At 42.3% G+C, this 22,289-nt stretch overlaps 1 protein-coding gene across 1 annotated transcript in view; it reads right to left on the minus strand.

Moving 5' to 3' along the window:
* The window catches only part of LOC103355429 (inositol 1,4,5-trisphosphate receptor type 1-like), a 91,926-nt gene that overhangs the window by 25,393 nt on the left and 44,244 nt on the right, over window positions 1–22,289 (minus strand). The window contains exons 39-48 of the mRNA XM_008279225.1: window positions 18,444–18,573; window positions 15,098–15,282; window positions 7,950–8,133; window positions 7,096–7,358; window positions 6,164–6,364; window positions 4,986–5,096; window positions 4,304–4,399; window positions 4,097–4,231; window positions 3,485–3,592; window positions 2,689–2,881 (exon numbers count right to left, since the gene is read on the minus strand). Of these exons, the coding sequence (XP_008277447.1) occupies window positions 2,689–2,881; window positions 3,485–3,592; window positions 4,097–4,231; window positions 4,304–4,399; window positions 4,986–5,096; window positions 6,164–6,364; window positions 7,096–7,358; window positions 7,950–8,133; window positions 15,098–15,282; window positions 18,444–18,573 (1,606 nt within the window). The remainder of the gene's footprint in view (window positions 1–2,688; window positions 2,882–3,484; window positions 3,593–4,096; window positions 4,232–4,303; window positions 4,400–4,985; window positions 5,097–6,163; window positions 6,365–7,095; window positions 7,359–7,949; window positions 8,134–15,097; window positions 15,283–18,443; window positions 18,574–22,289) is intronic.

A 22,289-nucleotide genomic window follows, 5' to 3' on the forward strand; every position in this document is an offset into this window, starting at 1 on the left:
TTTCTTCACATCTTGTCACGTTACAGACAAACTCCTTCAGGCCTGACCATGGGACAGGCCACAACATGCTCCTCAACCAAGAAAGGAGAGACATAAACAAAGCAAAAGCTGAGACTCAGTCAAGAGGTCAACAGGGAACTGCCCTCACTTCAAAGGGTGCTTTGAAAGGGACAATTATGGTATTTTAACATTAGTGAAAAAGAAAAAAAATACTATGAAGAGGACACGATTGCTCATTAAGACATATTCCAGCGTCTCCTGACATAGCTTCCTGTTCCTGATCTCCCTTATGCTGACGTGTTCCTCACAGTGCCTACAAAAAGTATTCTTCCACCTTGGAAGTTTTCCCCTTAACTGCTTTTAAACAGTGAATCATGGTCCATGTAATTTGGCTAGTTGACAAAAAAAAGGCTCTAACATGTCAAAGTGAAACCAGATTTCTGCAAAGTAATGTCCATTAATTTACTCTCTACCTATAAAAGCCTTTGAGGATATGCTGCCAACAAGCATTCCCACATCATGATGCTGCCGCCACCATGCCTCACCGTGACGGCCAATCATAGTGTCTAGTCTGGATAGAAGGCAGAAGAACCTTTTCCAACTAACTTCAGGGTCTCTCACATGCCTTCTGGTGAACTCTAGTTGGGATTTGATTAGCTTTTTTCAACCGTGGCTTTCTTTTTGCCACTTTCCTCTCAAACTTTGGCTGATGAAGAACCCAGGCAAGCGATGTTGTATGCACAGTCTCTTTTATCTCAGCTTCTGAAGCTTGTAACTCCTTCCGATGAGTCATAGATGTCTTGTTGGCCGCCCTCACTAGTTGCTGTCTTGCATAGTCACTCACCTTTTAAAACAGATTTACGCATGTGTCATATTCTTTCCATTTATTAATGACTGATTTAACTGTACTCAGCAACCCAGTAAGCTTCTTGTATCCGTTCCCATACTTTTTAACGCCCTTTTCACAGAGTTGCTCCGCATTGAATACTGATTCACCAGTGACTGGATCTTCCAGATACAGGTGTCTTGGTACTAAAATCACCTGAGAGACATTCACTGTATCTCATTGTGCATTCACTTGTGTATGTTTTACATTTTTAATAAATAAAATTATAATAATTATTGTAAAACTCTGTTTTCACTTCGACATAAACGAATGCTTTTTTTGTAAAATATCTTCAAAAAAAAAAAAAAAAAAGGAGAAAACTTCCATTGTGAATGTTGTTTTTTTTTTTTTTACAGGCACTGTTCCCTGTTTATTTGGCTATTGTAAGGTTTTGCCATGTCAGAAGTAAAGGATCTCTGACTGAGCATGACCTCAAACTGGAAGGTAGAGGAAGCAGGTCAACCCATTAATCCCATTAAGATGGGACAGACACGGAGAGAGCTAACTTAGTTGGCTTAGTTGAGTTAAATCTAGCCAAATCCAGCTGTAATGTTTTCAGAACAAAAAAGACACAGGAACCCGACACTGTAATCTCATTACAATACGCTGTACATGACGACAAAGAACCGTAAAAGAACCACACATAAATTCCAAAGTGAAGACATTTTTGTAAATGGCCTAAGACGTGCCCATCATCCACTTCCTCACACTGACAGGGACATCATCACACTCACGTGGGTTGAAAACATAATTTTAAAACTTTACAGCATATTTTGTCATCACATCTTAGCCTTAAATAGTTTACTGTCACATTTTATTAATATCATTACTTAATTACTATACTGCAATTCAAATATAAACAACTTATCAAGATTTACAAGCTCTCTCCAAGTTCATCTCTCCAGGGTTCAGTGTTAAGGGATCACACTGCAGCCCCTTTCACACATGGAGCCTGAATCATTTTTGAGTTCAGGTATGACAATGACTTAGTGGGCTTCGTTTTTGTACTACCAAGAAAGTAGTGGAATAACTCCACCAGTTTTCTGAGAAAAAACATTCTCATTGTTGATAAAATACATGTAATATGTGTTTGTGAAGCAAGTCCGTTTTACTCTGATGCTGCTCAAACAGTTTGCTTACGTGCTGTTGATTTTGTAGTAAATGCCTGACATTTTGTGGACGGCACAACTTTAGCTTGAAGTTCTGGATTCGACCTGTCAGAGCGTCTGATGTATCTGTATATGGTGTTTTTGTGTTGTCATATTTGGAGTTCCAATCATGCCAACATCTGTTTGGCTGTGGCTGCTCTTGTCATTGAGTTTTCTCTTTGTTTTTATTAATTACAGCCAGCTGTCCATATAACTTTCACTGTTGACATGTTTAACACCACAGAAATAACTTCAGTGCAACGTTACAGTGATTTATATTTGCTGCTTGACCATTTTTAATACAAAAATCTTGATGCATCAGAGACAGACTTGCCTTGGAGGCTGAGGTCTTTATTTGTGTTGTTGAGATGTATGTTTGGACCACACTAGCAGTACGGAGGAGGAAGGGAAGATTTAGGGAAATCTGAACTAGTTCTTGGGTTGGAAAAATGCCAGAAAAAGAAGCAGGGAAATGTTGCTTCTGACAACATGACAAATTAACATAACATCAACGAAGTGTGTACGTGAGGAAGGGGTTTGGGGCCTGGAGGGATGCAAGAGGAAAGAATGTAAACCAGTCACTAAGGAGATAAAGAGTTGAGGAGAAAAACGCACAGGGAACGGTGTTTGTGTTACCAGTGGCCTCTTGAGTACCTCGCAGCTTCTTCTGCCAATTCATCTCATTGAAGAGGTCCTCAGAGCGCAGGAAGAAGTCATTGATTTTGCTGCCTTGCTCGTCCCGCTCTGTGGTGTAGTAGACACGCAGCTTCGACTCTTGGGTGAGGAACTCGCAGATGTTGGGCACAGGAAAGACTATCTGCTCCATAGTGCGGTCCAGCCGTACAATCTGGACACAACCACAGCAGCAGCCACCAATCACAAACCCTCTTTCACTGCTGTAGGCAAATAATCCTTCAGTCATCCATAAAGCGTGGTGTTTCACGGTTGTATGAAAACAGGTTGCTCCACTGATTCAAATGACATAACAGTCATAAACTGTACTTTGCAGCAGAAACTTGACCAGATCGTTATTGAAAATGAGAACCAGCTCCCAATCAACTTACCTGCTAAAATAAAGGTTAAATAATAAAATAAAAGAAATACAAGGAAATAAATGGATTTATTCCCCCCTGCTTGTTTGATGTTTTTTATCATTACAAAGGCAGCTAATAACTGAACTAACAAGTTTACACTTGGAACACTGCCAACAATCAGCATTCCTTCGGCGAATTAAGCAATCACAAGAAAACGTGCCAACACGCCGAAAGTGCTCATCATGCTATCTCAGGTCACAAGGGAACTCAAAACACACCACGATCTTGTCAAACTCGCCCAGACATCTTGCACTAGATCTCAAACAGCGGACATACATCAGCACTTAAAATACTAAAATTACAGCAGCAGATGAAAAACAGCAGAGTTAGGCTCGGACATGGAGCCAACAACTGACCTCAATCTGAGCTGTGTGTTTAGCATAGAACTCCAGGGCCTCGTCACCTTCTCCATATGTCCCTCCTGGCTTCAACATAGCCTGCAGTTCCTTGTTGTGACGGGCTAACTGAAACAGATCAACGACAGATAATTACTATAAAGAGCTAAAGAAAGGCATCAGAAAGGTTTGCCAATAATGTGTAAATATACTGGCGTAGCATGTGCTGTATCAACATTGTCGCCATTAGCAGCGAGGTACACTACATGCTATTTTTTTCTGTCTGTGAAAGAAACATGTTCCATCTATTCACCCACAAAGCTGCAGGGTGGAGACTGACAGTGGTTGTTACATAACTATAATTATTGCCGTTAAACTAATTGATGGTATGAACAGACTTTCTGCTATTGAGCAGTGCAAAGCCTGAGGGCTTATAAAGAGGAGATGAGTGTAAAATGACAGGTATCACATGTTATTAGTAGCCACGGGATATGACACAGACATACAGGAACCATAGGGTTGATGATTATCCATCGAGAATTAACTTTATTATGTGGCAACGCACGTGCCACAGCATTTGCACACGGGGGTGTCTCTCTCCACACTGATTTCTTTAGAAAGTTAGTGGCTTACTTGATGTGCCAAGATGTAGATATTATGACCAACATTGCGTGGAGATGCAGAGTGCTCCTCCTCTCCATCCTCACCCTCCGCCGGCTCCTCCACCTCTATCTCACCCTGCATGTAGGCCTTTTTGATCACTTCCACCTGCAAGAACACAGACTGTCGTAACAACATCCTCTTAATACCGTGTGATGATTGTTACGGTGTCATACACACCAGCTCTTTAGGCCTCATGTTGTACAGTATCCTCTCAGCATTCTCACTGTCATGGCGACTCTCCATAATTGCAAGAAGAAGCTTGGAGGCATTATTCTGTGAAAAGATGAGAGTGCTGACAATAACACAAGAGTGATCAAGACCATTTTGTCAACCTGATATTCAACATTCCAGACTGTACACAAGCAGTAAATCAAGACAAACCGAAGCGGAAATCCAGCTGTAAAAATGACTTTGTCATGTGTCACGGTTATGTAATTTGTGATGGAGCGCTTTATGAGGAAGTCTGGTAACAGCATAATAGCGACCTTCAGTCCAGACGACATTGTTTTCAACATTGTTGTGAGATTTTTCTGCACGTCTTGATGATCTCTTGTGAATGGGGTGCCTTAACTTAAGCCAGTGATCACAGTCAATATGCTAGCAGCTGCATTGCATTATGATTTTTTTTCACTGATGTTATTGGTATAGTAACTTTGCGAATGAATCATTCATTTCGCCCTGCATAAATTAGAATATCATGTCTAAATCCACTGAACCTTATTCATGTCAAGCAATCCAAATGCCATCATCACGGGATGTTCTCATTTGGAAATGAGATGCTAGTATGAGAACCAGTAAATTATCCAGCTTAAAGTGTTTTCCCTCTTCAGAACCACGAAATAAGCCAGTGAACACTCACTTTGAGTTCCAGCACCAGATCCATCCTCTTCTTGCCAAGAGGGTTGATGTCATTGAGGATGAGAGCGATGATGATGTCAATACCATTACATTCATGAGTGGCAATGCAGTTCTGAGAAACAGAAGAAGATAAATGGCAATACTATAGATTAGAAAAGAAGAGTCATATTAGACTTTCAACTAGGATCAAATAAGAAACGGTCTATAATCTAGTCAAGCTCTTCCTGACATCCAGGATGTTTACTGAAGCACAATTACTGATATTAATGAACTTAATTCATAACACAGCTGTTGGCACCAATCAGAGGTGTTTAGGTCTGAAATGCTCGATGTCAAATCCTGAATATCCCATCGTGCGATACTAACAGGGACACTTCTGATTGGTCCAGTCATTCTGCAGAACGTAACAGCCAACCTACAAACCTGCAGCCTGTCATAAACAGTCATCTTCACTGACAAGAAGAGCAAGCAGACCTTCAACACCTTGCTTGGCCCTGACAGAGCCTTATTATCAAAATCATGGAATTAGTTGGGGACTGCATAAAAATATACAAGACAATGAGACAGATGTTAAAAAACAGAAGAACTGCTTCAAGTTCTCCAAGAGCAACCTACCTGCTAAGTATCTTGTAAACTGAGTTTAACTCGGCAAACTGGTGCTATTAAAAGTTCTTTGTTTTCTCTTGACTGCACTCTTCATCAAGTTAATGGTTTGGAGGGCCACGACACAATTTAACAAACACAACACATAACACGTGAGCAAAACTTTTTCCAGCACTCTCCCCTCTCATTTCCCTCTCAGCAGATATGAACAAAGAGCTGTGTTTAGTCTGGCAATCCCCCTTCCAGCAATGTCCGAAGGAATTGAAATCAATTCAAACAGCGGCTGCATTTAGCCAGTCGCTTGTTTAGTCATGCCGGTTTCACACTCGCCATGAAATTACCTCACAGCAGCGGGAACAGAGGACGCCACCGTCATGTGAGAAGACCAAGCAAAGCTAATCTATGCTAAAGAACAAACACAGGCACACTGCCCAGAGAAGAATGGTGTTGAAGAAAGATGAGAGGCTGCAAAGCTTCATTATGAAAACTGGGTAAGAAATGCTCAAGACTAATTACAATACCCCCCCAAAAAAAAAAGTCTCCCCAACTTTTAGCTCAGTGTGTACATGTTCTCACCTGGTTCTCGTGACAGGGACCTTGGCAGTACTCGGTGAGGCTCTCCACAGTCTGGTTGATGAGTCCAACGTTCTTCTCGTTGATGTAGAGCCCCAGCAGCCCCAGTCCTCCTGTGGTGCTGCCACAGATACAGTCCAGGAACTGAAGAGTCTCACACACTAGATTATAGTTGTTCTTGTTGTTCTGGTTGCGTAGAAAGTTCTGGTGAGGGACAGTGCGATAGAACAAAAGCTCAACATGTTTCTTTATTTGGACTCATTGTCAAGAAGACTTGTTTTAAACTACAAATAAGAGAGAAAATTGTGAGATGTGACACTGGGCAAAAGATCAGTAGAGATAACATGAGCTTATTAATCAGGGTGTCTGAGGAGATAATTAGTAGCAGAAACAGTCTTTAAGCTTCTACTCAAGTCATCCAAAACATTTTCTTCCTTTTTCTGAGGTACTGTAGACTGTAGTGATGTCTGTGTCAGGACAAGAAACATCCAAATAAATTAATCATCTGTGTAGCATGTTTAGCAGCAAGTTACTATCTTGCACCCACACAGGGTTTAGATGGGTAAGATACAGCAATTCAGGACCAAGCCAACTATCGTTTAATCAAGACATGCCCCAGTTTAAGGTGTAAACAGAATCAGTGCAAGAAGGAAGTCTTCTGTCTGGGTTGCTGGAGCTTGCCAATACTAAACACCAACACACTCCTCATAGTGAAACCAGACCACGACATACAAGATATGGAAACAGCTGCATCAGGAAGTTCTGCAACTGGTGCCTATTTTCAACATGGTTTCGTTTCTGTATAACTGAGGGTGGTGATTGAAATTCAGAACACAGGTCAGGAAACGTTAGCATGACATGGGCTGACAACGGGGCGGGCCGACTCAGGCAAAACAAAAGCCCTACAGTCACAACAAGCTGGTTTAATGGCCGACCTGCAGGTCTCTGTTGTGGTTCTCACAGAGCAGCTGCATGAGGCGTAGGATGGGCTGCATGATGGTGATAATGACGCTCATCTCGCCTTCTTCCTGGCTCTTGTCTGCAGTCGGGACGGGAGTGCCGTCAGCGGCCGCTTGGTGCTCTTCAGCTTCAGCCTCACGACGGTAGGTTGTGTAGGCCTTCTTGGTGACGGCGGACGCCTCCACCAGCTGCTCCTTCACCTCCTCGGTCACTGTCGCCACCACTGGCACATCTTTCACTAACCACAGGTACAGAAGAGTGAGTCAAACACAGACCATTGGCAGCAAAACAGATGTCGCAGCGAATATTCATTTGAATAGTTTGACATTCACGAACTGATTCTTGTCATCACTGACATGCACAGGCTTTGTCCGAAGAAATATTGAGGTTTTACATGTGGACAGACTTGCTTTGGTCCCAAGTGTCATTTGATTCATGAAAAATTTGGCTTTTAACTTAAATAAATAAGAAAAACAAGATTGTATGACTAAATACTGTATTAATTAACATAAATCAAGTAAGAAACTAAACAGGTGGCATAGCAATTTATTTTTCAACACTTTTTTTTTGCGCTGCATCTGACACAGCGTTTCATGACAAACTTTGTTGTAAACAACTATCATGAAAGGAAAAAACATTTGACATTACAGAGCATTTGGAGACTAGATATTCAGACAGATTAAGTGCGATGTGCACAGAAGTCAACAGAGGTTTGTTTTTCTAGTTTAACTGTGTCACATGTGAGTCTCTTGAGTGTATGGTGTAGCATTTTCTTCTCCAGCCTATTGTGCTCTCATTAAGTCAGTGACCCTAACTCCTGACCCCTGACCTTTTTTACGTGCTGGCGTGTCTTTGTCTGGTGGTTCCTCATCCTTCTTCTTGCTTCCCAGGTCACTAGTGTTGACTGTCACAGTGGCTTTGATCTCCTGTTGGGCCAGCTTCATGCGCTCATAAAACACCTTGAAGAATTTCTCAGATTTGTTGTCCCCCGTTAAACGATGGTAGAATGACCGCTGGGGGGGAAAAAAAATAAAAAATCAATGAATGGTTAACTGTCAGGTGTTCCAGATGGACGAGGTTAGACACAATGTTTTACTCTTTCTTATAAAACTATTTAAGATGAATGAGTTTCAACGTATCAGTATTTAAACCAAAATGTTCCCAGCAATGTTCTCCATACTCAAGATCAAAATTTGTAATTTCTTGCTGCCATCTCTGACTATTGTGTCACTGTCTCTTTTAGAGTTTCTACCCAGTGTGGTGAGCCAAAGGTTTGGTTAGAAGTAGTTACATAAGCCTCCTCTCCCACAGTGGCAGGAAAGCATGTTTCTCATGCTCACCTGATTTTATAGTATCTGCTCTCTGCCCTCTGAACAAAAACACATTCTGACCCTCTGTGGACTATGCCGGCGCTTACCACTTGCAGACACACAGGCAACAGCAAAAACAAAGACAAGGTCTGGGATTAGCATGCAGCCAAGTTCAAAAGCATGTACACACAATAACACAGGTACCTCCAACCTGCTGATGCCACACTTTGTGCACAAACTCCACAAGTGAGCACGTATATGTCTTTACAAGTCAACACACACAGCTGAAGAAACTGGTTACTGGCGACGATAGCTCAGCTGGCATTGTTTTTGACTGTCTGTTTGTCCGTCTGTGTGAGCGTCTCATCATTGTAGAATGTGGTCATGGACACACCTTCTTTAGCGGGAACTACCACAGAGCTAGTTATTGTGACAAAACTGTGCAAGATGCAGTCACGAAACTTTACAGGTGTGCAGCTGCAATCAAAATAAAAGGCTGAGCTCAAAGAAGGGTGTGGTCCGAGTACTTACTGAGCACACATGGGTCAGAATGTCAACATGTTGACGGGTGTCGCAGCTGGTGTGATCCCACCTCAAGAATAGCTCGAGTTCATATAATTGGGTTGTGCGACAATAAAAACTACATTTCTGGGATGGTAGAAGACCACAAATCTTTGCTTTTATGAGCTTTTCAACTATGCAGCAGACAAGTTTGTTCCAGTATGAGTAAGCAGTTTATGAAGTCAGGGTGAGGAAGGAAATGTTCTGCCTCTAACTTAACTACACAAAGGGCAATCTTGTTTGAAAGCCTCGTGTGCATGAAGCTGTTGTTTTTCTGCAACAGGCTCATATGTTCTGTCCCATTTTCCTCTCAACAATTCCTCCTTACATAAGACCTGTAATCAGCTGAGTGGTTACAGTGAGGGCACACAGCGCCTCGGCTCTAACGCTGTTACATCAGCCCACAGAGGGAGAGCGAGGCAGTGGGAGCGGGAGAGAGGAAAACCCTGTCCTACTTTTCACTGCCAGGACGGCACGAAGTAAGCGTGTGGTGTGAGAGGGGAGGAGGACGGGTCCGAAAGTGGGAGGAGAGGTTGGAGGGGGGGGGTTTGATGCAAACAGGAGTTATCGCATACAGAGATTCTAGGGCAGTTTGGAAAGCCTGTTACATAAGACTCTTTCCAGGTTTCGCTTAACTCAGTTTAGTTTCTCAGAGGGAAAAACATGCAAACTGTGAATCGACGTACAAGTGCAGCGCATGGTGCGAAAGTAACAGATCTGTGTAGGAAATCTTTGAAAGTACGAAACAGTGAAACCTATTGAGTGCCGAATCTCTGCAGAATCACCTGACCGGAGTCCTGAGGGAAGCAGAGCACTTAATGTATTAAGTTGTTTTCCTGCTCGTTTATGCAACAGTTTGTTCTTGCTTGTTTTTCAAGATGTTAACATCATGTTGTCGACAAGATAGGGTCATTCATTGATAGTGATCTGATTAACAGTCGGGCTTATGCAAGCAGGCATACTTCTCCAGACAGAGACAACAGCTCCAGGATAGCAGCTTTACAAGATTACCATATTAAATAGATCTCATGACTGTGCCCATAAAAACTCAATTTCTTCACCAATTCGAAGGGAATAAATTTGTCAACACTTGTCCGTCATATATGCCGAAGGCAAAAGGACAGCATGCTACAGTTGCTGTCCTGTTCTCTGTCTGCACAAAGTCAAGACCGAGTATCAAACCTTCCTGGTTTTTAACTGATCAAACTGAGTCTGCGGCAGAGCATCACAAATAGTCACAAGCTTCCATAAAGCGCTTCCTCAGAGTGGTTGATTACAGGTTCAAATCAAAGGTGTCATCGTTTTTACATGACATTTACCCTTTTACGAGCTTGACTGCTTTGTTGTTAAAGCAAAGTATTGAAACAAGTTTAGTGTCTACGTCAGCACAAGTATATAAAAAAAAAAAACATGAATTATAGCCATCTCCATAGGTGACATGAAAAAATACTGTTATTCTTGGAGCATGAAAATATTGTTTATTGGTAAGTCACTCAATGAATGAGTCTAATTTCTTTCACTATGTTTGGATCTCAAGTCTAAATCAAACATAATACACACATACTTGCAAATAACATGAAAAGCACTGACAGTTTTTGCAGCCGGCGTGGTGGATGTGGGAGAAATTGGTAGGATCTCTATCATTGGCTTTACAACCCTGGGTTACCTTGAAAACAATCAAATCTATGTGTTCGATGTGGGAAAAAAAATAGACATTATAAAGAGCTGAACAACTTTGTCAAGGCCCAGAACGTTCTGGCCAGACAAATGGGTTGAAGGACTGTTGAAACGATTGGGTGTGCATGTGGTCAGGAGCGCGATAAGTCACAATTCAACGATGCACCGTCTTACATAAGAGAATAAAAGTCCAGATAACAACTTTGATAAGAACCCCTTCGAACAATGCGGTTAACACCTGCTTCTGCTGACTGCTGAGTCATTCTTTAAGGAAAACGGTCAGTCAGCCAATCAGCCTCGGCTTTTTCCCCCCTGAGGCAGATTAACTCTCTATGTGTCCCACTATAGAGCCATTAAGCCTCCTGGGAGCTGTGCTGATCCTGCTGCTGCAGTCATGTTCGGCGCAGCAGGTTTAGGTCGACTCGTAATTCTGCCTCCTATTCTCCAGGATCAACATGGTGGCACAGCGGGGGCCTCCTTTCTGATTATTCTGCACTTCTACTTTTCTCTCCGTTTCCCGTCAGCTGCCACCCCGGCTCCTGGCATCAACACGGGCCAGTTATGTAAGGCCTGTTTATACCACCAGCTCCCTCTTTCTTTTTATCCGTCTCCTGCTTTTGCAGCCTGACACCTTGGTGAGTGACAAAGCCATCTCTGTGCTTATTGGAGGGCTTCGGTTGCGCACTCTGCCACCACCCAGCTGGTATCCACAGAGATCCGCTCTTTGCAGCTTTGACGAGACTGGCAGATAGTAGGTTTAAACCAGAGCCAACTACACGTGAGTGGGCTTTCTCAGAAACCTGCGCAGCCAAAAAACCAAACAAAAAAAAAAAAAAACATATCAAGTGACAGCTAAAATGTAAATGATCTGACTAAACAGCTGCATAAGAACGAATAATTAAACTTCTATAAATTGGGGTGTAAAAGAAGAATCCCTTGCCCGCTCTGTAGTTAAGCGAGCTGGTATGTTGATGGAGCTGATGCCTGGAAACTCACTTTGCAGAATCTTTTTAAAGCTTTCCAAGAGGTAGCTGTAAAGTGAACTTGAACTGAGCAGAGGTGGGGAGTAGGGGAGGTGGGGGAGTAAATCATGCCTGGAAGGGGCTGAGGGTAGCGGCGTGCCACAACAAGCCTATTGAGTAAGAGCGGTGGCACCTGTTCGCTCCTGTGACAGTTGGGGAACTGAGGTCACGAAGCCAGCGTTGAGAAGATGGATGGTGGGCTGGGAGGAGCAGAGATTTTTACACTTCTTCACTTACATAACACATACAAGCGCACACTCTCTCTCTCTTTAAGGGCTGTTTTTGGAATAAGCTGTCTTGCCTCTAAGTATATCCTGCAGCGTATGTGCGTGTGTGCATGTGCTGATGGGGTGTACAGATGAGTATGCGAGAGTGTAGTTTCATGCTGCGATACAGTGCGTTTGCAACGTGCCTGCTTATGTTACTCCAGGAGTGTCACGGTATTTGCTTCTTATCACCAAATAACCTGCAAGGTGTGAGCATACGTGTCGCACAGCATGTTTTCTTGTCCACGGGGGGATCCATGCAGACTTTGATTATTTTTGGCAAGATATGTAGGTCAATAACTCATGTTTGACATGTGTATGCAGCAAAGGATGGAGCAGAGGATCTTTTATTGTCAGATTTTTCTTCTTCAAAGTCAAAATTTGCAAACAACCCAGTAAATTATCCTTAAATTAATGGACATATTTCAATTTATGTCGTCACTTTACGAGATCACGAGGGAAGAAACTGCTCTCGCTTCGACTAACCAAGCAAGGACTGCTATTACGTGACAGCTAGTACGACCGCATGAGGGGGTCGGTTTTTACTGGTGTTTGCGTTACCCTTTGAAACACATGGCATTTGAGGTATGATGTGTTAAGCAAACCACAGAAAAGTTTCAGTGTACGGGCAAATGCCTTGAAAAGCAATGAAAATAAGTCTTTAAGTGAAGCTTAAAGTTAAATATTGAGACTGCAATAAAAATATTCCTTGTTCATGTAACATTAATTGCATATTAAAAGAAAGGGGGGGATTCTTACCATACAAAGACGGCGTATGTCGACAGGGTTCTCGTGACTCAGTGATTAACACGCTGATTGAAAGTTTCTAAACCTCAATTTTTTTAGTGTGAACTCACATCAAATGAACTTAACCCAGGTGTGACTGTGACTGTTTTGGAAACTTAACGAAGGGTATTTTTTGAATGTCAAGGAAAAACCAAGTGCAAAGTATGAATAAGCAAAAGCAAAACCTAAGTCACAGACTGCTTTTACAGCTAAATAACAGTCCTTAGACATACAGTTTGTCGCTGTAAAGGATGTCACCCGACTAAATAAGAAGGGACTAAACATTCGGTTCATTTTGTGAGTCTGGAATATTCTTCACTTGGTGTTGCAGCACGCGGTCAGACGGCTAATTATTTTGACCAACAGATGATCCCGGCTGGGGAAGGAAGCTGTGGTGGTGGCCTGTTCGGGCAAGCTGGGAAATGGGCTTTTCGGACTGACCTGACCCATTTCTTTTTGTATTCACTAACACACTTACCCCTGGCCCTCAGAGCTGCCACATCCAGCTCCACCAGCACAGAGCCCTAAGGCCCTGGATGACTTTTTCTTTTTTCCTGTAGCCAACTTCGAACTTTCAATTTTCCTCTCTTGCACTTGCTTTTCCCAGAAATTTTGTTGGCCAGGCTACAACCCTGGATTACCTCAAAAACAAACAAGAAGACTGCTTGGAGAAGTCTGTGGGCATGTTTTTGTCCTGCTTTTCATTTAGACAACAAGAACTCTTCTGTCCTAAAAGGCGGGCAGGCAACCAATCGTTGTGTAAGACAGGGAAATGTGACGCATCTGCTGATATGTTGAAAATCACTCTGGACCATACGTGACTCTCCAACAAAGCTTCCTTGTCCCTGCATCATGCCAAAGGAGCAGAAAAACACCTAACTTTATTTTCTGAGACAAGAAGCTCTTTTACAATGGCAAAACCAATGAACTGCTTTATCAAGGTCAGTTTAATTTTTGTTTTTAACCAGCAAATGTATTACTTGTCACAGTAGGTGTCACAGGTAGACATTTACTGTTGATCGTCTGTAATTCATGCAAATAAGTTCGACAGTTTAACGTGTCAAACCTGTACATTCAAACCCGTGACTCACACAAGTCTTTACAGCGGCGCAGAACAAACCCAAAAACATCCACGCCCAGGCCGCAATGCATGCAACAGGCTACCTTCAGCTGAGCTTCTTCATTATGCCCTGACCTCTAAAGGGTCATTCAGCACATGAAGTGACAGCTAAGTCAGGCAGTTTGATGAGTGCATCTGCCCCTGAGGGAGGATTACAGGGAGCGGTATTTCCTCAGGTAGCAGCAGAGAATATCTCACATCTACTGGATCTCTCCTGAGGCCTCTGAGAGGTTGTGCCTTTTATTGCCCTCTTTCCACCAGCAAAGCATGACCCAGTTAAGAGTCTGATAGGAATGTTAGAAGGCCTGGAGCTCTGGGTGTGATTCACCCAGGCAGAGAGGCAGGCAGGCAGGAGCTTATGTAACTGGAGTCATGTGAGTGCCTTTGTGTACACTTTGGGAAGTCAGGCCTTGTCAGGTAACGAACAGTACTATGCAAATAAGAGCCTATTATGCAACGGGCCTGTTTATGCAAGACAACACACAAGAGCACACATGCACAAACCACAAAACCAGAATAAGCTGATAGACGCCTTACGTGCAGCGTACACTCACACACTGTGGCAAGAAAAATGCATACACGCATATATTCTAGTGCACACATGCAGACGACGCCGGCACACACGCAAGGCTAGAATAATGCAGTATCAAACAGAGCGGCTCTCTCCCCTCTTAACCTGTGTTCTGTAAGGTTTGCAAAGAGTTAGAGTTGCCTTAGCAACCCCTGGCTGTCTGTGGGAAGGTGATGACGTGTTTGGCTGCACAGCTTGGACCTTTCCCAGCAGACTACTGTTCCTCTTCCTTTCTGGTTCATGGCCTGAGCTCACTTTCCCTTTTTTTTCACAACATAAAATGTCAATAAGTTCAAACACGCCAGGATGCTTTCTGCACCTCGGTGTGAAGTCTACCTTACAAAATACGACCAGGCTGATACACTGACAACTGAGTATCTTTTCTTTTCTTTTCCCTGAAGACATCCTTGTTTTTTTTTTTTTCTTTCACCTGACAGCAGTTGAGCAGCTACAGTGTTAACTTAAATTCTTGACCACAGCTTTGAACCCGGAGATAACATCTCCTTGTTGAGATTCTGCTCATGCCTCCCTGAAGGCAAGGCTTTTAGTACTCCCATTTAATTGCAGGCTAGACATGTAGGTGTTGAACCTCATTAAAACTTCACACCCACCTTCGGCTGCAGTGTTGGTGCTGTGTACTTTTGAACCCAGTAACCCCACTTACCTGGATGACCGTGTTTCCTCCCTCCAGCAGTGCGATGGCTAACAATATGCTCTCCTGGAAGATCCGATCGCTAGTGGCATTCATGATGAGGTCAATGACCAGATCAGAAGCGCCTTCTTTGTCCAGGTGGCACTGGACCTCCGCCAAACTCAGCTCCCCGCGACCTCCGACCCCAGAGCTGACAACTAGGGTCACAGGAGTGAAACTGATTATCTTCTACATTAATATTGATGCATTCAGATTTCAGACAGGTTACATAATGGGACATGGGTCACAGTGTATTATCATATTTGATTATGAAATGCATAATTTGATTTTAAACTTCATGCAGCTTGATGGATGTCTTTACGGAGAACCTAATTGAAATAATAAATGGGAGCAGAACGTTAATTTTAGAAACATGTTAGCTTAACTAACAAAGACAGCAGGACACTAAACATTTATCCCTGGTGGGGAACAATGTTCAATATAAAATACTGACATCTTTTCCCTTTTTTTTGCCTCCACTCAAATACGATAATAACAACAAATGAGACACAAAACTGCTGAACCTAAATGAGCATCTTGATTATCAGTACTTCAACTATAGAGCACTTATTTCCAATTTTTCAAAACGTACGATGGAAAATAATCCATTAATTGTTCAAACTTGTAACCCAGCATAAAAACTGACATTTAATCTGGAGTATAATTGATTAAAGACAACAATAGTATTTGCTTTTCAATCTTTTAAGGCGCACAGATGATGCAAAACAGATTATTGCTAACCTTTTTCGCTACTTTACACTCCAGCATATGCTCTGTTTACACGAGGCTGGCAGTATTTGACTATCCATCCATCCATTATCTATACACCACTTAATCCTCACTAGGGTCACGGGGGGCTGGAGCCTATCCCAGGGTGAAGGCAGGGGACACCTGGACAGGTCACCAGTCTACCACAGGGCTACGCTTAAAGACACCTACGGACAATTTAGAATCACCAATTAACCTCAACATGTTTTTGGACCTTATGGGAGGAAGCCAGAGAACCCGGAGAGAACCCACTCTGCACAGAGAGAACATGCAAACTCCACACAGAAACATCCCGGGTGTCCTCACCGGGACACTAACCTTCAAGCCACCTTGCAGCCCAGTATTTGACAACCTTTGGTAATTTGTAATAATTGCAGAGGTCGTCCACGATTTTAATCCCAATTGTAGGGACTTTTGTTTTCTTCTGCCTCTTTTTTTTGCTCAAGAATTACAAGAGCTGATTAGGCAATTATAAATAAAAGTTTGGACAGCAACTTGGGAGCAAATTCAGGAAGCTCACGTTGCTACACATCATGAACGACCAGCCAGGCTCAAAACGATTACAAGATCAAAATCTCAAAGACGGATGAGACGGATGACGTGCAACATTTTGCCGTCTTTCAACAGGCTCAGCGGTTATTATGTGGCAACCTATAAATAGTAGCATTAGGTCTGGGAATAATGCCAGTGAATTAAAGTATAACACAGACTTTGCTTATCCCATGTGAAAGCGCTGCATGAAATCTAGGTGTGGGAAAAGTCATTTTGAAATCACACAAGGTCACAGGTAGTCCTGCTTGAGCAATAGACCACACTCATTTTCACCGGGGTTTCTATAATTTTCGACAAAGCAAAGACTTATGAATAACCTGACAAATGCTACAAATATGTTAAAATTATACATATGGTGTTTTTAAAAAAATTCAAAACAGTTAAATCAGGTTTATATAAGATGCCATTTGGTAAGGGCCGCTTGTGATAGATGCAAACAGCAACAGGTGTCTTTGCCGTCCATTCACAATACATCATTACATGCGTCTCTAATCCATGAAGGTACTTTAACTCCCACGGCTGCTGCTGGCTACCACAGGCAGCCATGAAAGAATTGGTGAGATTACGGCACCCATCAGAGCCATCTCTGGCTGGCGAGCCACTGAATCAACAACACATCCCATTCTAGATGGAGCTTGGCTCTCTGGTCGCCTGGCAACAACACGGCCGGCGTTATGCTGAGGAGAGAGCCGCTATGCTCAGTGACAGAGACGAGCTCCAAGGGCTTAATGGAGTACAAGGCCACGACTGTGAATAAGATCTACTTTTTTTTGTTTTTTTTTCTTCTTCTCTGTTCTAAAGCATTGCAGATGAAATATGAGTCATCTCTGTGGTGAGAGACGGAGCGACTCGCTGGAATGAATAAATGTCACTTAGGAACAATCTATTAGATTTGTGAATGCCTGTCTCAATTGAGGAAAGATTGAGAGATGGAGGGATGGCAACACCGCTTTAGTTTGTAATATTAACTGTTTTCTTTTATGGCATGAAAATGTGATATCGTGAACCCAAGACACACACACACAAAATATGTGTGCTCGACCCACACTGTGTGTAACGCCGCCCGCTGGAAATTGTCGGTGACGGCTGAACGTACTTTTCTTTCGAATCCGCGTAACTGACGGACAAACATTTCCAGCATGACAGGAACTTAATATAATCAGGAAATACTTTGCTGCAAAACATCACAATGATTTTAATTGATTTTTAAAATGTGAAACTTTTGACCGAAGGATTTACTCAATGCCATTTTTTTTTGTTTGTTTGTTTAGTTTTTAAATGGTTTTTAAACTCATTCCAGCCAACACAGGCACATATTTCTAAACTTACATGGACATGAAGACATTCCATTTACATACATACACATCTGGTTGGAAAGAGTTAATAAACCAATTTATTATTTAAAAAAATAATAATAATCCTAAATAATAAATAAGTAAGCAGAGAGCCTCTTACAGGTAAACTTCAGTTAAGTCACTCTCCATCTATACAAACTTACTTATGGTAAAGATTTTTTTTTTCTTTTTAACTTAGGTTAAAAACATATAAGCATTTTGACAAACTGGTGCATTCTTTCCTTAAGCAGACTTCAAATTTGCAATGGTCAAAAGATTTCCTTCGGTGTTAAAGCAGCTGAAAAATCCCTAAACCTTATAAAACACACCATCAGATTGTTTCCTGACTGGCTGCTGCAGCCACATAATGCAACCATTTATGCCGGCGCTTTCATCTCATTTTAGCTTTAGTAACATTTGAATTGCATGACTAAAGCTGAAAGGCGTCCTTTTAAGACGAAAACTAATCTGTTCCTGGATGCCACATACCCAGAATTGTGACATAAACGAAATCATTTTTTAAATTTTTGATCCAACGTTGTGTTGTGTTGAGTTTGATGCAGCACTGACCCAGTTTCCCCCAAGTTAATCATTTCAAAGTCATCTGATCTTATCTTTATAAGCATAATCACACAGACACGAAGGTACTGTGTTGCTACACACACCTGTAGGTGATTTTCCCTGCGACCCGGCAGTGAGTGGCCCGTTGCTGAAGCTTGTGAGGCTGTCTCTCCTCGGGCCAGATTTGATGTTCCCATAGTATCGATTGACCAAAATCTGCCGCAGAGCCTCGCCCTAGCAGGGAAAAATGGATGTTAGGAGATGCAGTCCGATTTCTGGTGTAAAAAAAAATGGAACCCAAAGTTACTAATGTAGCAGGACAAGACTATGATATTGATGTAGAATTTACACTAATAGTAAATCCTACCATAGAACACATGAAAGTTTACAAGCGTACACATAATAGACAATAAAAACTGTTCTTGTGACATGATTTAATTGAAATCTTCATTATCTCTTGTTAAGATTACAATAGCTTCACTTGAAAATGTTCCTTGTTTTTCATCCAGTTTTGGACATTTTACAGCTACTCAGTAAAATTCTAAAGAGTTTCATCACATAAAAATATTGTATAAATAAATGAAAGTTAAACGTGGGTCTGAGCCATAAAGGATTAACCTAATAAGATGTCCATTTTGGATGAACATAGGAAACAAACAGAGTCTTATTATATGACCCCTGCCCTTCGACCTCAGCCACCGATGTTCAAAGGCGAAGCTGTGCCCTCTCCCATCTCAACATATGCAGACATTCACCGTCGCTCTATGTTGGTTTGGTGTAAATCACAGCAGCACTGTCAACTACATGATCCCTGTGTGCCAAACACATGACGAGCCATCAAAGAAGAGATGGAGAACCAAAGTTAACGCCCCCCTCCCCCCGCTGATCTCCCTCACAGGTTACATATCGTATAACTGACAGGGGAGTGAGTGAGTGCCATGCTGTGGAAGCAGTGCGACTGCGACGGCATCACAACAGTCAGTCGGTTGTCGACCATCAATAAGGATGGAGGCCTGCGCCCAGACCAAACTGTTTACCTACCCTCCTTTGATCCTCCAGTTGCTTCAGTGGCTGGTTGGGATCAAGCTCCTTAAAGGTGAGGTGAGTTAGCAGAAAGCATTAAAATAAGAAAAATAATAATAAAAAAAAAATAGGGGGTGGGGGGGATTTGGGAAAAAATAATTAGAAAACAAAACAGGATGTTAATATAGTGCAAATTAGTTACTTTACTATCATGCAGGAAATTGGGTGCAAATTCAGTCATGCAGTTAAGAGGGAAGTGGTTGTGTTGGGGAGACGTGAGGTCGGGTCAAAGTCATGCAAGGCTTCATGCAAGGGAGGACTGATTTTTAGAACATCTACAGAACAGCTCATTTCCTCGCTTATGTAAAACATCTTAAACGTCACGTTGACACCAGGCTCTGCGGAGTCAAATGCCCACCGTCCAAGCGTGGGTAATTTTAAACTTTGCACTCTTTGGCATGTGGTGACTCCCTCATTACTTTACAGTCACAGCAGCAAAAGTGCCTAAATTATTTACATAAGAGAACGACAAGTTGCCGGAGGGGGGGGAGAAACACAAGCCATGAGAAAGAGGGGAGGGAGAAAAAAAAACAAAAACTGTAGGGGTTACATAATGGAGCTGTGAGCTACTGACACACACTGTAAGCACCAATCTGGCATGGAAAAACACCTCACCCATGACTTCAACTAACCCCACCTCCCCACCCCACCCTCACCCTCACCGCCATCCCACTGAAAGAAGGTCAGGAAATTGGACTTTGCTCAAAAAACGAAAGAGCTGGAAGGAAAGATGAACGGGAGGCAGGAAGGACGGAGGGAGGGCGGAACGGGTGAGTGAAGAAGTGGGAGGCGGTGCGCAAAACAAGGGCACACATGTAGCGTAATAGTTCCACGGAGGCAGCGGCGATGGGGGGGTGATGCATGAAGGGGCCATCAAAAGAGGAAGCGCACAAGGGTGGGCTGGGACTCTTATCTGTTCGGACATGTTAAACACTGAGCACAAATATATAGTGGGATGGAGGTATGGTAATCTGTGATCAGCAGTAACCCCATATTAGTGGACAGCGGGGCCAATATGGTTCTTAAACACACCTCTGCAGGGACGTCAGGCTCGGGCGGAGGAGCCAGCTGATTGGAAATAAAAGGATGGTGTTAGTTAAGGTTAGAAGATGTTGAATTAGTTGCTTCTGCCTTCACAAAGTAGCACTTTGGCTAAAAACCTCTATCTAGGCAACTTCTCATCCCTAAAAGGCTTCTACTTACGGATGCCTGTATTTAGCATTCTACCAATAACATGCACAGCTGGACATCATCAATGTGTGTGACTTAAAGAGCCGGAGGCGGAGAGGAAGCAAGACGAGAAATGTTGTGGTGATTTGTTAAAATGTGTGTCTCGTGTTATTAGTTTCATGGGGCTAGCCTGATGGCACAGCACGGATGACAAGCAGCATTAACCTGTTGCGGCGAGAAAAGCAGAAGCTCTGCATATCAAAAATAAAAAAAAAAGAAGAAGAAATAAGCATGTATGCCTTCACCTAACCATAGGCTTAAATGCAGCACTGTGGCGTGTTTAGAACTCTGTTGTTCCCTTTTAAACTCCTGCTACAAAGAGTTGCTGCACATCCCCTCTGTAACACCGCATTTACTTCAAAAAGGAAGAATGAAATAAACTATAAAGTACAATATGCACACTCATCTCAGTAGCCATATGCACATTCATACTTGTAGCTATTTCATAAAGGCCACACAGGAATTATTCGTAACCCAGCAGATCAAAGCAGGAGAATGCACTTCAGTCTAACTACTGACGAACCGTTGCTGCTGGAAAGTTTCTTAACAAAGAGGATGCAATGGTGTGATTTCCCTGGTTATCGAATAACACCCCATTCAGAAGCACCATTTCTTAACGTCTGAACAGCAAACGTTGGCTTGTATGGACGGAGGCGCAGTGAGTTATAAAGACAACTCATTTTTAGTGAGTATTCAAAAAAAATAATGACAGAAACAGAAGAAGAAGAAAAAAAACTGAAAAAAACAAACAGTTGAAATGAACTCAGTATTCACCCTTGTGGTTTTGTTATGTGAGCACAGAAAAATGAATTTAAATAGATTAAGATGATAATCATGAAAAAAAAAAAATCAATTTTCCAACCGAATAATAAAATACAAACTACATGACTTAATAGTTTCTTGGTACAATAAAACATAGTCTCATCAGTAAAAGAACACTTTAGCTAAATAAAGACAGAAGTAAATTAAATTCGATTACAACGTATAGACTACAGAGACATTCATATTTCAGCTGTTTCAGTAAGCAACGATTCATTTCAACTACAAACATTAGAAAACATTTTATATACGCACCCACACACACAAAACCTCACTGCAGAGGGGGCACCAAATGTCAGAAACCAAACAACAAACATGCGAGCTAACATGGGCATCCGTCTCCCTCGCTCTCTCAGTCATGCTGTTTTATGCTGATTAATTTTGCAACTGGACAGGAATTCCCCTCTATCGAGCCTCCTCTAACGTCAACACATTGATTTCCACAGAAAAAAAAAAAAAAGGGTGATGCATCAAGCATGCAACCGAAGCTATATTCAGCATCCATCGCTAACATCTTCTAATTCAGCGCAAAATTTAACCGCCGTTCCGGGCGGTGGAACATAATTACTGTCATCTGTGTAATCCGACCTCATTTGCTCTGTTAACTATTGTTAGATGCTCATCTCTGTTTTTTAAATTATTTTTGCAGGTGTAAAAAGATGCGTCATGCGAACGCTTTGACCCCGTAATTGCCGGCATCGCTTCCAATTGTAATATTTCCCAGAACGTGTGATAAAAATCTCAGCAGAGGTAATGCCAGACAATCAAACACAATGGGCTTCGGGGCATTTGGAGATACAGTGGCAGTCATACAATCT

Source organism: Stegastes partitus, unplaced genomic scaffold (genome assembly GCF_000690725.1).
Source record: "Stegastes partitus isolate 25-593 unplaced genomic scaffold, Stegastes_partitus-1.0.2 Scaffold150, whole genome shotgun sequence".
In the NCBI taxonomy this organism is placed as follows: Eukaryota; Metazoa; Chordata; class Actinopteri; family Pomacentridae; genus Stegastes; species Stegastes partitus.